The 13,046-nt window shown below is 39.8% G+C and overlaps 2 protein-coding genes across 2 annotated transcripts in view; one reads left to right on the forward strand and one right to left on the reverse strand.

Annotated features, from left to right (window-relative positions):
* The window catches only part of plxnd1 (plexin D1), a 113,879-nt gene extending 108,217 nt beyond the window's left edge, over window positions 1–5,662 (forward strand). Inside the window, exons 34-36 of the mRNA XM_017467847.3 lie at window positions 1,586–1,726; window positions 2,916–2,990; window positions 4,619–5,662. Coding sequence (XP_017323336.1) covers window positions 1,586–1,726; window positions 2,916–2,990; window positions 4,619–4,735 — 333 coding nt within the window. The 3' untranslated portion in view covers window positions 4,736–5,662. The remainder of the gene's footprint in view (window positions 1–1,585; window positions 1,727–2,915; window positions 2,991–4,618) is intronic.
* A 103-nt stretch (window positions 5,663–5,765) lies between these two features.
* On the reverse strand, window positions 5,766–13,042 carry LOC108265485 (rhodopsin). The gene is made up of 5 exons (XM_017467853.3): window positions 10,971–13,042; window positions 10,591–10,759; window positions 8,332–8,497; window positions 7,895–8,134; window positions 5,766–6,560 (listed from the first exon to the last, which is right to left on the reverse strand). Exons 1-5 carry the CDS (start codon window positions 11,329–11,331, stop codon window positions 6,432–6,434), a joined length of 1,065 nt encoding a protein of 354 aa, XP_017323342.1. The 5' UTR covers window positions 11,332–13,042; the 3' UTR covers window positions 5,766–6,431.
* Between the last annotated feature and the right edge of the window lie 4 nt (window positions 13,043–13,046).

Here is a 13,046-nt window from a genome sequence, read left to right on the forward strand (position 1 = left end):
GCATGGGTACCTTTAGCGATGACATTATTAGCTCCTGCTATTTCTAGTTTCAAAGTCATGCTTCTTTGCCTTTAATAACACCAGTTTAAGCCACGTTGTAAAAACAGTTAGTTCCAGTCCACTAATTTGATTGGACAAGCGGCGTTCCGAGCATGCTGGTTTTAAGTATAACAGCACTGGTACATTTCACTGTTTGTATTCTTTCACAAGACGTGTGTGCTCTGTGTTCCTACATAAAATCCCAATAGTTTGTTACGCTGAAGCAGTTATTACACTTATTATGGGCTGTCAGACAGTTTGTCCATTGGCATGGAAACAGCAAACGCCCTATCCAGCTGGGGATTCTTTTGGAGCTCTTTTCGGTGCCGGAGCAAAAATATTTGGCCATGTTGTGTGTGAAATGTCAGTTACTCTATATTAATTTCTTGTTTATAGAACTGTCGATTATTTGCCAATCATTTGTCAATCATTTGCCAATCACAGCCCGGATGATATTCATTACAACACTCTCGCTCGGGTGATATTGTTTGATTATACAAAGCTACTTAGTAAAATGTTTGACCGGCTGTGATAAATTATTATTATTATATTACACCACAGTGCTGTTGTATTCTCGAAATCTGATTGGTGCTATAACAGCAGCTCTGACAGAAGTTTGAATGCGTTATCGTTTCTATAGTAACAACATACACAAGGTTTTCATTTTTGTAGTGGGTGCTGTAGGACACATAAACAGATTTAAAATGTGTCATCGTCGATATAATGAAGTTTTCTGTGAGGAAATGTTTCGCATTTTGGAAGGCGTCTCCGGTGTCAATCGGATGGAGAGCAGTAACTCGAAGCTTTCCGACAAGTCTTCAGGACGGAGAATTTTTGTCTGTTTGCAGTCTCTCGGTAACATGACAAGCTGCGATTGTTTTGTCTCATTAACTTCAAGAGAAAGAAAAGAAAAGAGAGGCCGATGAGGGGACAACTCTATGTTTATAGCTGCTATAACAAGCAACTCGTCTCGCAGACGCTACACAACATTACATGTAACTATAAATAGATCAAATGTTCAACATTTTGCTGTGGTGTAAAGGAATAAAGCAATTTGGGGTGTGGTGGTAAAATTTAACTCGTCGATTATTTTCTAAAGCACACCCTGTGGTGTTTTATATTTCCTTCATATTCTGTCAAGAAACCCAGCTTTCTAAAACAAATGTAGTCTAACTCTAGCTTCATTTCTTCACCTGGACTGATTCTACCTTCTTCTGTTGTTCAGATTTATTAGAATTAATCTCATTACACCGAGGGTTCTCGAACCACTGCACATTTTTCATGTTTACTGCTCCTAACACACCTGCACCCAGTTATCAACATCCTACAGCCCCGACGCAAGCGTGTGCAGAAGTGGAACAGAATAAAAAATGTCCCGCATTAGAGTCCCTGAGGAGGAAACACTGCTCAGCATTAATCTTTTCCCACTTTTCCAGAAGTGCATGTTACAATCTGGAGGGGAAAAAAAAACCCAACACCACCACCACACACACTAGATGAAAATCACACACGTCATTCAATATTCTTGCTTCCTTTTGATTGACAGGACTCTCCCACCAATAAGCTTCTGTATGCTAAAGAGATCCCGGAGTACAAGAAGAGGGTTCAGTCCTATTACAAGCAGATCCAAGAGATGGCGCCGCTCAGTGAGCAGGAGATGAACGCGCACCTAGCTGAAGAGTCACGCGTGAGTTACTGAACTGTATTGTTTTTTTGTTTTTTTTTCTTTTCTATAATGGACATCTAAAAATGTTCCTGTTGCTACTGTAAATGAATATAAAACTGGAGTAAGATGCAACCTGAGAATAGCTTTCATTGTTAATTATAATAACATTTCTGAGGAACATTTTTGAGAAGAATTTGCTTTATATTTCTAAAAAAAAAATAAATAAATAAATAAAATCATGCTTTTTAACTGAACACCTCATGACATTTGTCAATACAACATACTATGTGATGAAATGTGTAGCATGGATGTGTAGCATGATACAGCAGTGATAAATGATCATCAATATTAGTGGCCTTACATTATTCATTTATAGAAAAAAAAATGCAAGGATATATTTTAAACTTGTAGCATTCAGAAGAAGCATTGTGTATGCTTATGCATTGTGTAAGCTTAAAAACATATGCGGCTCAGTTTTGGAAACCGTATAATAGATGTGTGGGGGTTTAGGATAACCCACTGGACGGCACGGGGGCTAAATTCTTCTAAAGTCTTTGACCAAATTTAGCTAACATATTTTGACACCTCTATATTAATAAACCATAAATATACAGTGTTTCACAAAAATGATGTAGAAATGTATTTAATCTTTCTGGAAAGATTAAATATGTTGGGTAAGGAGGCAGTTACTAGTAACAGTGGTAATGGTGGTGGTAAAAATGGTTAGTCTAGCCAAAAAAAAGTCTAAAACCTTGTTTGACAAGTGTGATTTTCTCACACAGTGAACATCATGCTTTGATCAAGTTGTTGGAGAGCTACTGTATGTGGCATAGTGAAATGGACCTAACCCTAATCAATTCAGTAATTTCCAATCAGATACCGGCTGCCGTACTGTCCATAATGCACATATATATATATATATATATATATATATATATATATATATATATATATATATATATATATATATATATATATATACACACACACACATACACAGTGTAGTAGAAAATGCTGAAAATGCAGCACTTGAAGGGTTTTCCCAGTCTGCCACATAATTTTCTGTAATATCACTTATACAGGTATATGCTAAATACACCATAACTCAGTGGATTAGCAATATGACACATTCTTGGTTTCCAGTGCTGTCAGATTATTTTTAATTTGTGAACGAATCTAATCTAATAAGCTTTCTGTCTGCGATTAATAGAAATACCGGAACGACTTCAACACCAACCTGGCCCTGACCGAGATCTACAAATATGCCAAGAGATACCGCACTCAGGTACGAAGAAGTTCAAACTTGCCTTCATGTTTCGTGACGAAGTTACAGTCAGTGATTCAGATTCAGTACACTTCTATACAACTCTCCTAACAAGCTCATGCACGCATGCTTACACACACACACACACGTCCCATATGCCTGATAAGAGTGGCCTTTTCCCATCCCACCTGCAGTATATCATTTGAGTGAGTGTGTGTGTGTGTGTGCGTGTGTGTGCGTGCGTCCTGGCACCCTGACGCTAATCCCCGGGGCTGTTTTAATACCCATTCTTCAGCCTCAGCATGTTGGAGCGGCGCAGTGAAAAACATGGCTGATTGCAGGCGCGTGTGATTGAGCTCATTCTCTACATGCATAATGCTAAGTGAATGGCTCTGCTGGACATGAAAGACTAACTGCATGGGGGTTTGGAAAACAGCAGCTTAGCTGGATCTGCCGAATATTGTGAGGGCGCGCTGTGTGTGACGCGCTGCGTGTGTGTAAAGTGGCCAAATTGTTTGCACTTTCTCTTTTCTCTCGCCATGTTTCCGGATGCTGAAGTAGAGTTGTAAAGCCACAGTAGGTGAAGGTCAGGAGTGCATAAATGGCATATGAAAATTCGGATGCACTTTTGTTAGTAGGCGTTTCTTTGACTATGCCATGTTTTTTTTTTTTCTAAATTTGTGTTTACATTTAGCAGACGCTTTTAACCAAAGCGACACACAAGTGAGGCAGAATCCAGTGTAAGCATTTAACTGAGCTGTTAAAGATTAAAGTTCAGTGGTGACAACTCTTTTCAGGGGAAAGTCCCTACATTACATCATGAACTAATTTGTGGATTCAGTTTGATGACCATTTGTATATCAAAAATGTGTTACGTGAAGAAGGATGACACTTAGTAGTGAGTCTGGAAATGGACATGAAGGAAAAAGCTTTTGGAAGGAATAATTTATTAATTTTATTATTTTTTTATTTCTTTTTTAAATGTACAAATTTTTTTGATTAAGTGTTAATATCACCAAGTAGAGAGTTTAAAATGAAGAACAGAAGTGTGCGGGTGGGACAATGTTGATCAGTAATTGGATGATGGGAATAATGATTATCATTGGATGTAGAAAACATTGGTCATCAGTTATTGGTCGGTGAGAACAATGGTGATCATTAATTGGATGTTGTGAACAATGGTGATTTGTTATTGGTCATTAGGAATATGACCATTGGGAATACTGGTGATCATTGATTGGGATGTTGAGAGCAGTGGTGATCAGTGATTGATCATAGGGAAATCATGGTGGTCCATGATTGGTCACTGGACACATCAGCCCCTGCAAGCACAACTCAGTCAGGCTTTACACAGTGGTGGTGAGTCGAGTAAACCTGCTCTCATAACTCGTATAACCAGCATCTGGGGTGCGATTTGGAGAACCATATCAAGTGCAGGACAATTGCTAATGGCTGCTCAAAAAGTCAATAAAATTTGTAACTAGACTCCATTTTGAACAAAGTTGCTAAAGAGACCAAGTGTTCTTGTTAAAGAGATCAAATATGTCTAATGACAGAGCCCTCACTACTATACTGACCTACTACACAAACATTCGAATATACAAATAAATGTGTATTTATCTGAAATATCATGTCTCTCCTTGTGACAGGTGGTGAACGCTTTGGATTCGAACCCGACTGCTAGACGCACTCAACTGCAGCACAAGTTTGAACAGGTCATCGCCCTTGTGGAGGATAACATTTACGAGTGCAGCAGCGAAGCCTGAACTCAGCCAATCCAAATGCACCCTCCACAGGTCCTGAGCCAATGAAAACACTGCCTCTACATGGCTACAATACATTCCGGCGATCAAACCTAAACCAAGGGGTGATCCAAAAAAAAAAAAAAAAAAAAAAAAAGGACGGACACTTAAAAACTGAAAATTGAATCAAAACAAAAACCTTCTGTTGCCAATTCCATGTTGGTCATGCTTCTTTCTATGGCTGGGTTGTGAGTTTTGTTTTCTTTCATTTTTTTTATTATTATTGATATGCAATCCAAAAACACATTATGCCTGTTAACAAGACGGGGACTGATGGAATTTCACTTGACGTCGTGTTGGGAGGCTGTTTAAATGTGGACTTATGGAACCAGGAGTTCCTGTGGTTACTTCACGCACTGACCCCACTCTGGGGAAGAGCCAATGATGCACTGGACTGTATAGTAAAAAATTCCATAGCAATATTTATAGCTTTGTGTATGATTTTTATAGTATAATAATTTCAATGTGAGAGGAAGCCGATATGAGGAAAGTCCTCCTAACTGCACAAAAGGTTACAGTTACTTCAAGCCGTCGTGATCAAATCTGGTGTGTTTTAAATTTATTTCCCTGTGCCTAGTCTTTGAGGGATGAGTCAGAATGAAAACATCCTGGATTCAGTGGCTTGTAGAATGTAACCTTGGCAGTGAACGTTTTCAACAACAAATCAATCAGCGTCCATGTGATTTACAGGTCATGGCCATGAGGACGAAGCTGCAGACTGTTTTAAAGGTTGAAGAAAGTTGAATGAGAAGTTTAGATTGAATCTGAACCAAAAAGGAACTATTCTGGTTAATTGTACTGGATAGTCTGCCTGATGCAGTTGTTTAATGTGTTGCTTTCATGGAAAAAGAGGGAAATTTTATCAAATAAACCTATGACCTTGAATAAGCATTCTGTTGTTATTTTGAAAGCGTACGTTTTTCTATTAATTAGTATTTCTCAAGACATACACTGTATATTTATTTGAGCATTTCCCAATACAAACCATCAGTCTTGATAAATTGGTAAATATTTGAGGCATGCTAGAGCAGGAAAAACAGAAAAGTGCCTGTATGAGGACAAAACTTTTTATTATTTCACACTGCACGACAATTCACATCCTAACACTTCCTCTAACAATGAGCCAAATGCACCAAACACAAATAGGCTGACTGTGACATCCATGAACCTGTGACTCCAGATGTTTCTTATGACTCACATCTGTCTGCCGTTCTACCCATTCATCACATCATTCACTCGTCACACGCCACAACACGCAGTGAGTAATGGGTAAGGAGCAGGGCGTCAAAGTTCACCCTAAAGGCGTCTCCTACAATTTTATTTAAGAACCTGATATCTTTTTAATAAACACACTGAGGGAGGACGTCCGGCGGGTTAACGATAATGAAAACAAATGGAAAGTGCCAAAGCTCTGCATAACTCAACTGAACATGTTCCCTTTAAAAGCCTATATTAGACGACATGCCATGCTCCAGTGTGCATATTACAATCACGCAACAGGAATCCAGAAACAAACTCATCAATGGGAGACTAGCCAGAAATGTTGAGAACAGACAATTGACCGTTTAAAAAGGCGGCCAACAGGAAACTACTTCGACCGATGGTGTTCCAGGTGCACTAGGGGTGTGGTCGAAAGGGCTGGAGGTCAGAGGTCACAGGTTCAGGCAGGGGCCACCTGGCTTGTGGAGACCACAGAGGACTGGGTCTTTGTAGAGGACGTGATGCTGGTCTCATCCTCACCGAATGGGTTCTTTCCACAGCACAGGGTGACCAGCATGTAGTTCCTGAACTATAACAAGGAACAATGGTACTCATACAATTAGTACTATAAGAATAAAGGCATAAAAACGACATTTCGACAGTCGCTTACTGATCACAAACTGATTAGATTAGATTTATGTCCGTTTCACTGTAGCACGTCTAACACTGCTATCTAACAACTTGATCGACTGTGTGAGAAAATCACACCTACGAAAGTGACACAAGGTTTGAAGCAAAATAAAATCAAAACAAAAACAGTTCTTCATTGTTTTAATCAAATAGATTTTTGTTTTCTTAAAGTTGAGATGTCAACGTGTATTACTAGTAGAAAAAACGTCTGTTTTCCAGAAATCAGACATAACATTCGACTGTTTTTTCCCCAGGCTATCACACATATATTCACGTATATCAGTCCGTACAGGATTTTGCTGAGTGTTCTTGTAATTGTTGCGGCCAAAAATGCTTGAATTTGTTGGATGAATTAGCGAAAAACTACATGAAGTGGACAGAATTGTTTTGCGCGGTCTTTCGCAGTGATGTTTGCTGGTAAATGAGACCTTTTAGCTGTACACATGTTCGCCACACCTGAATCGAAGAGGGCTTTGGCTGAATGCGCATTCATGTGATGACGTCACATGACGAGTCTTGGCCAAAATCTGTGGTCATTTAGAAAAATCGCAAGTTTGTCTGAATATTGTGGTGCTTACTTGATCTTTACTTGATTTTTCATTTGTGTGTTCACAAAATCCTGGAAGAACTGATATATTAAACATTCAACAACTGCCCTTAGAGTTCCATTATAATCAAGTTTTGATTGCAGGTTTTCCATCCTTTACTCAGTACAAGGAAATACTGTGGCCACACATAAGCTATACACTATAGAGATTACATTGAAAACGCATTCCTTTAAATTCAAACACATAGACAGACTACTATGAATATGTTCCAAACCACTGGAGATATTATATCGTTTGGATGAATTACATTGTATATATTTTCTACACCATAAATATACACAAGCACCAAATGAATACACAAGATAGTAAACCTGGACTGGTTTCAGACTGAACTGTTGTGTATACTCTCAGAAATAAGGGTACTAAACTGTACCTTTCCTTGTCACCGGTGTGGTACCTTTAATATTTATCTGTGACCTAGGAATAATGCGCATCACATACCGTATCTTTAAAGCTCTAATCTAAACACTAATTCTTACAGTACGGTACCTGTATAGGTACACTATGAAAACAACTATTAAAGGCACACAAGATGCAATCTCAATGACAAGGAAAAGTAAAAAAAAAAAAAAACTACAAAAAAAACACACCATTCAAGTCACACTTTCTGCCCGTGCTGTCGTACCTGTCTGTTGAGGAAGATGTAGATGACAGGGTTGTAAATAGAGGCACTCTTGGCGAAGAATGCCGGCACGGTCATGAAAACGGGTCCGAACTCCGAGCCCTGGTTGGCAAATATGTACCAGGCAACACTGGCATACGGCAACCAGCACACCAGGAACGCGATCACCATAACGACCACAATCCGGGTGACCTCTTTCTCTGCCCTCTGAGTGCTCTCCGACTCCTGCTGCTGAGCTGCGGCCTGGCAAAACAGCATAGAGAGGAGATTGAGCAAAAGACAGACTAGCTGATTGTTGTGGTTTTAATTTCTGATGATAGATTAAATGAGACCGATATATTGATAGACAGACAAATGGTTTATTCATCCCATAATGAAAAGTGCCTTGTTGTCATAGCTAAACTATGCACAGTGTGTGTGTGTGTGTGTGTTTTTCTCACTGCGCGAACTGTGCAGAGGAGGCGGCTGTAACAGAAGAAGATGACCAGCAGCGGAATACAGAAATGTAGGACGAACATATAGATGACGAACGACGTGTTGTTGTATTCAGGTTTTGGGGTGTAGTAATCTATTCCACATGAACACTGCATCCCTTCTGGAATATACCTGCATAAGCATGAGTACACATACAGTCATGTGAGAAAATAAGTACACCACATGAAAATTGTTGGGTTTTTTTTAGATATTTGGACAAGCAAACATTTTGATAATCTTTGAAACAGTGCCTATTATTAACGTTGATATACTTGAACAAAACCACAAGGAAAATTTAAATTTTCAATCATTTATTCAACAGAAATAGCAATAGATGTGATATTCTTCTGTGGAAAAAGTAAGTACACCCTTGGCCTCAGAAGCTAGTATTGCCCCCTTTAGCAGAAATAACTTCTTGTAGACGTTTTGCATAATTGTCCACCAGGCTTGCTGGAATGTTTGACCACTCTTCCATGCAATATTCTTTGAGTTGCAAGATGTTTGAGGGGTTTCTTACATGTACTGCCTGTTTCAAATCCCCCCACAACATTTCAATGGGATTCAAATCCGGGCTTTGACTAGGTCGTTCCATAATCCTCCATTTCTTCTTTGTGAGCCATTCCTCTGTGGATTTGTTAGTGTGCTTAGGATCATTATCCTGTTGAAAGGTCCACATTTGGTTCAACTTCAACTTTTGGACAGATGGCCTTAGATTATCTTCAAGCACTCTTTGATGCAGAATTCGTAGTTGAATCAGTGAATGCAAGCTGTCTAGTCCCTGAAGCAGCGAAGCAACCCCAAACCATAACTTCCGTGCTTCACAGTTGGTATGAGGTGCTTCTCCTGAAAAGCTGTCTTTGGTCTGGACCAAACATGTCTGCTGTTACTGTGGCCAAACAACTGTATCTTTGATTCATCTGTCCAGAGCACATTATACCAAAAGGCCTGGTCTTTGCCTATATGCTCATTGGCAAACTGTAGTCTTGCAAAGGCTTTTTCCTGACACGCCTCCCATGCAGGTCAAATTTGTGCAATCTCTTTCTGATTGTAGAAGCATGCACTTTGACACCAACAGTTGCAAGACTTACTAGCAGATCCTGTGATGAAGTTTTGGGGTTCTTGAAGACTTCTTTCTTGCCCCAGATGGCCTGCTCTTGGGCTGAATTTGCTGGGTCAGCCAGTCCTAGACAAATTGGCAGTTGTTTGAAATCTGCGCCATTTGTAGATGATTTTTCTTACAGTGGAATGATGTATTTCAAATAATTTGGAGGTCTTTATAAATCCCTTGCCAGACTCATAGGCATCCAAAACCTTTTTTTTTTTTCTTTTTTTTTCTGAAGGCCTTACAGAACTCTTTAGATCTTGGCATGATGACACCACACACCTGAAAAACAAAGGGAACACCAGACACTAGATATGAGAGGGATATAAATAAGACAGGTTCCACCTGCACTCCTTAAGCAGGTTCTAATCACTGGCACCCAATCCTGAACACCTGATTCTAATTTTTATGGATTTGAAGGTGTGATAAATGTAGGGGTGCACCTAAGGCAAGAAAAGGTCTTTCCATGAATATTTGAGCTTTCATTCAAATATCATGGTATTATATTAACATACTGATCCCATTATATCAGGGATATTCAACTAAAATTTGTAACGGTTCAGTCCCACAAAATGAAAACGCACTCTCTTCTGAATTAATGTCTCTAGTAATGTAGATAGTTTCTGAGCTAATGAATTGCCTTCAACTAAATAATTTACATAAATGCATGTGATTGGATAAGACGAATCATGCATTATATTATTAATTAAATTGTCTCTCATTCTAATGGGTGCACACTGTGCGATTTTTAATAGTCCTTTGCGACTGTTGCTTGTCAGACTGTATGAACATGATCCCAGCTGTAAGCCATGTCACACTGTAGGAGCTCAGTTGTCATTAATGTCAGACTGTACGACAGTCAAGACATGGAAAACGCATGCAAGAAGACTCGCACGGAGTAGGAGAAGCCACACTACAGGACTGGGCCTAAAATCTTCTGACATTTAAACAGAGAACAAATTTGATCGCAACGACCATTAATTGGCTGTCAGGGAACACGTCAAACTAGCGATCAATGACTACAGATTTAGGACTAGGATTATAGGAATCTTTTAGGATTCTCAAAATTTGTCTCAGACGACCAAACCGTGGCCAAAATCATACCGTGTGAACCCGGCTTTACCTGGACCAGCCAAGCAGTGGTGGGCCAGCACAGGTGAGGGCCATGATCCAGGTGAAGCCAACTCCAATGATGGCGTGCTTCTCTCCAAAACGAAATGTGGACACAGGCTTACACACCACAATGTAGCGTTCAATAGCCAAAACTACCAGGGACCACAGGCCAATCTCACCTAAAAAAAAAATTTAAATAATAATTTTAAATAAAAAAGATGTCAAGCTGTCTATCTATAGAAACTTACAGTTCATAGATTAGTCCACAGGTTATCAGTTTTCCTTTTTACTGCAAATAAGATAACATTTTCAAGTACTTTCAAAATACATTTTAATAAAATTATACAGCATACATTGATCAAACCCAACTACTTTTCATAGTATACTCACCTCCCATGGTGGCAAAAAAACCCTCAATATTGCACCCAGTTACACCCAGGACAAAATATCCATGCAGGGCGGTGTAGAGAGTGACCGTGAAGCCTCCGAAGACCATGAACAAGCCGGCAACAGCGAGGTTCAGAAGAATGTAATTGAGCGGCGTACGGAGTTTCTTGTATTTTACAGTGACGTAGAGAGTGAGGAAGTTGATCAGGAAGGCAGTGATCATGAGGAAGAGCATGTAGGCAGCTAACAGCGAGTACTTCCACGGCTCGGCTAGGTAGTACTGCGGCTCCTCGAACGGGCTGCGAACCAAGCCCGACTTGTTGGACATTGGCACGTAGAAGTTCGGACCCTCTGTCCCGTTCATGATGACTGCAGAGACTCAGAAATACAAGACGGAAAACAAGAACAGACGGTGGGACAAAAGCAAACAAGCAAAAGAAATCGTTGAATTGTAGATAATTTGGAGAAAGTGTCAGTTCCTGAGAACAAGTGATCAACTCCCCGGGACACTGAGCAGCTCTCTTATATGCCACGGTCCTGATGGATTAACCTCAGTGAAAGTGGGAGATTAGTGTAATTTGGTAAAATAGGGCGCAAGGTCAGAAAGAAAGTGACTAATCCTTAAGATACACTGAAGGACAGAAGACAGCATTTGAAGATTTTCTTTAATTCTTCTTTATTTTGTTCTTTCTGTCATTATATTATTTTTATTTCTATTGTTTTTGATTGCCTCGTGTTTCACTTTAAGCTTGCATTAAACATGTATGAAAGCTGCTGTATAAAAACTATATACAGTTATGAACAATCAAAATTATTCAACCCCCATCGCAAATCAGGTTTATTGTCAAAATGTAAAGACTTTCAGCTGTTTGCAATGAACAAATCAAACAAAAGCAATTGAAATAGTTCAACACAACGAATGCTTCAAGTGGTTTCCCCAAATTCCACTGAAAATGCAACTTATAATGACTTCTCCAATTTCAAAATTAATCACCCCCTTCATGGCAAGCATCTTTAGTACTTAGTAGAGCACCCTCTTGCTGTTATGACCTGCTGAAAACAAGATGCACAGCTTCTGGCAGCCTTCCTGGGGAATCTTAGCCCAGTCCTAATGAGCAATGGCCTCCAGTTCAGTAATATTCTTGGGTTTGCGCAAGAACCGCATTCTTCAAATTCCACCAGAGATTTTCTATGGGGTTCAAGTCAGGTGACTGAAGGCCCTGTAGAATCTTCCAGAACTTCTTCTGCAACCAAAACTTGGTGATATTTGAGGTATGCTTGGGATCATTGTCCTGTTGGACAGTCCAATGAGGCCCAAGCTTCAGCTTCCTCACAGATGGCATGACGTTTTCTCCTAGGATTTCCCGATACTTCAATGAATCCATCTTGCCTTCCACACACTACAGGTTTCCAGTGCCAGAGGATGCAAAGCAGCCCCAGAGCATCACTGAGCCACCACCATGCTGGACTGTGGATAGTGTTCATTCTTCTTCCTCCAGACATACCGCTGATCCATCGTGCCGAAAAGTTCCAGTTTTGTTTAATCACTCCTCAGAACTGAATCCCAAAACTTCCATGGTTTATTTATATGATTTTTATTGTGCTTTTAGGTCAGTAGTGGTGTAAGTCTTGGAGTTCTGGCATGGAAACCTTATGTGTTTAGTATGCGCCTTACTGTGCTTACAGTCGCCACCGAGTTTTGCTGCAGGTCTTTTGTAGTCACTTGAGGGTTTTTTCACAACCTGCCTACTCAGAAATCTGGTTGCAGCTGTTGATAGCTTCCTTCTTCTGCCCCATTGAAGTATTTCATAAATTTTCTGCTCCTAGCCATTTCAGGTATTTCATGTGTTCCAGCTCAAACACACCTGGTGCAACTAATGAAGCCCTTCATTGCATCAGGTGTGCTTGAAAGAACACCTGTTGTGCATATTTGTGCTGTTGTGAGGGATTTTATTCAGGGGGGTGAATAATTTTGAAACTGGAGAAGTCATTATAAGTTGCATTTTCAGTTGAATTCGGGGAAACCACTTGATGCATTTGTTGTGTTGAACTATTTCAATTGCTTTTGTTTAATTTGTT

The sequence above is a fragment of the Ictalurus punctatus genome, chromosome 5 (assembly GCF_001660625.3).
Source record: "Ictalurus punctatus breed USDA103 chromosome 5, Coco_2.0, whole genome shotgun sequence".
NCBI classification, from domain to species: domain Eukaryota; kingdom Metazoa; phylum Chordata; class Actinopteri; order Siluriformes; family Ictaluridae; genus Ictalurus; species Ictalurus punctatus.

Excerpts from the sequence above, each read along its gene's own strand:
- LOC108265485 (XM_017467853.3), bottom strand. The coding sequence starts at position 11,331 with ATGAACGGGACAGAGGGTCCGAACTTCTACGTGCCAATGTCCAACAAG. Across the intron at positions 10,760-10,970 it reads TTTTTTTGCCACCATGGGAG|GTGAGATTGGCCTGTGGTCC; the intron begins GTGAGTATACTA and ends TTTTTTTTTTAG. Across the intron at positions 8,135-8,331 it reads TCCTCTGCACAGTTCGCGCA|GCCGCAGCTCAGCAGCAGGA; the intron begins GTGAGAAAAACA and ends CTGTTTTGCCAG.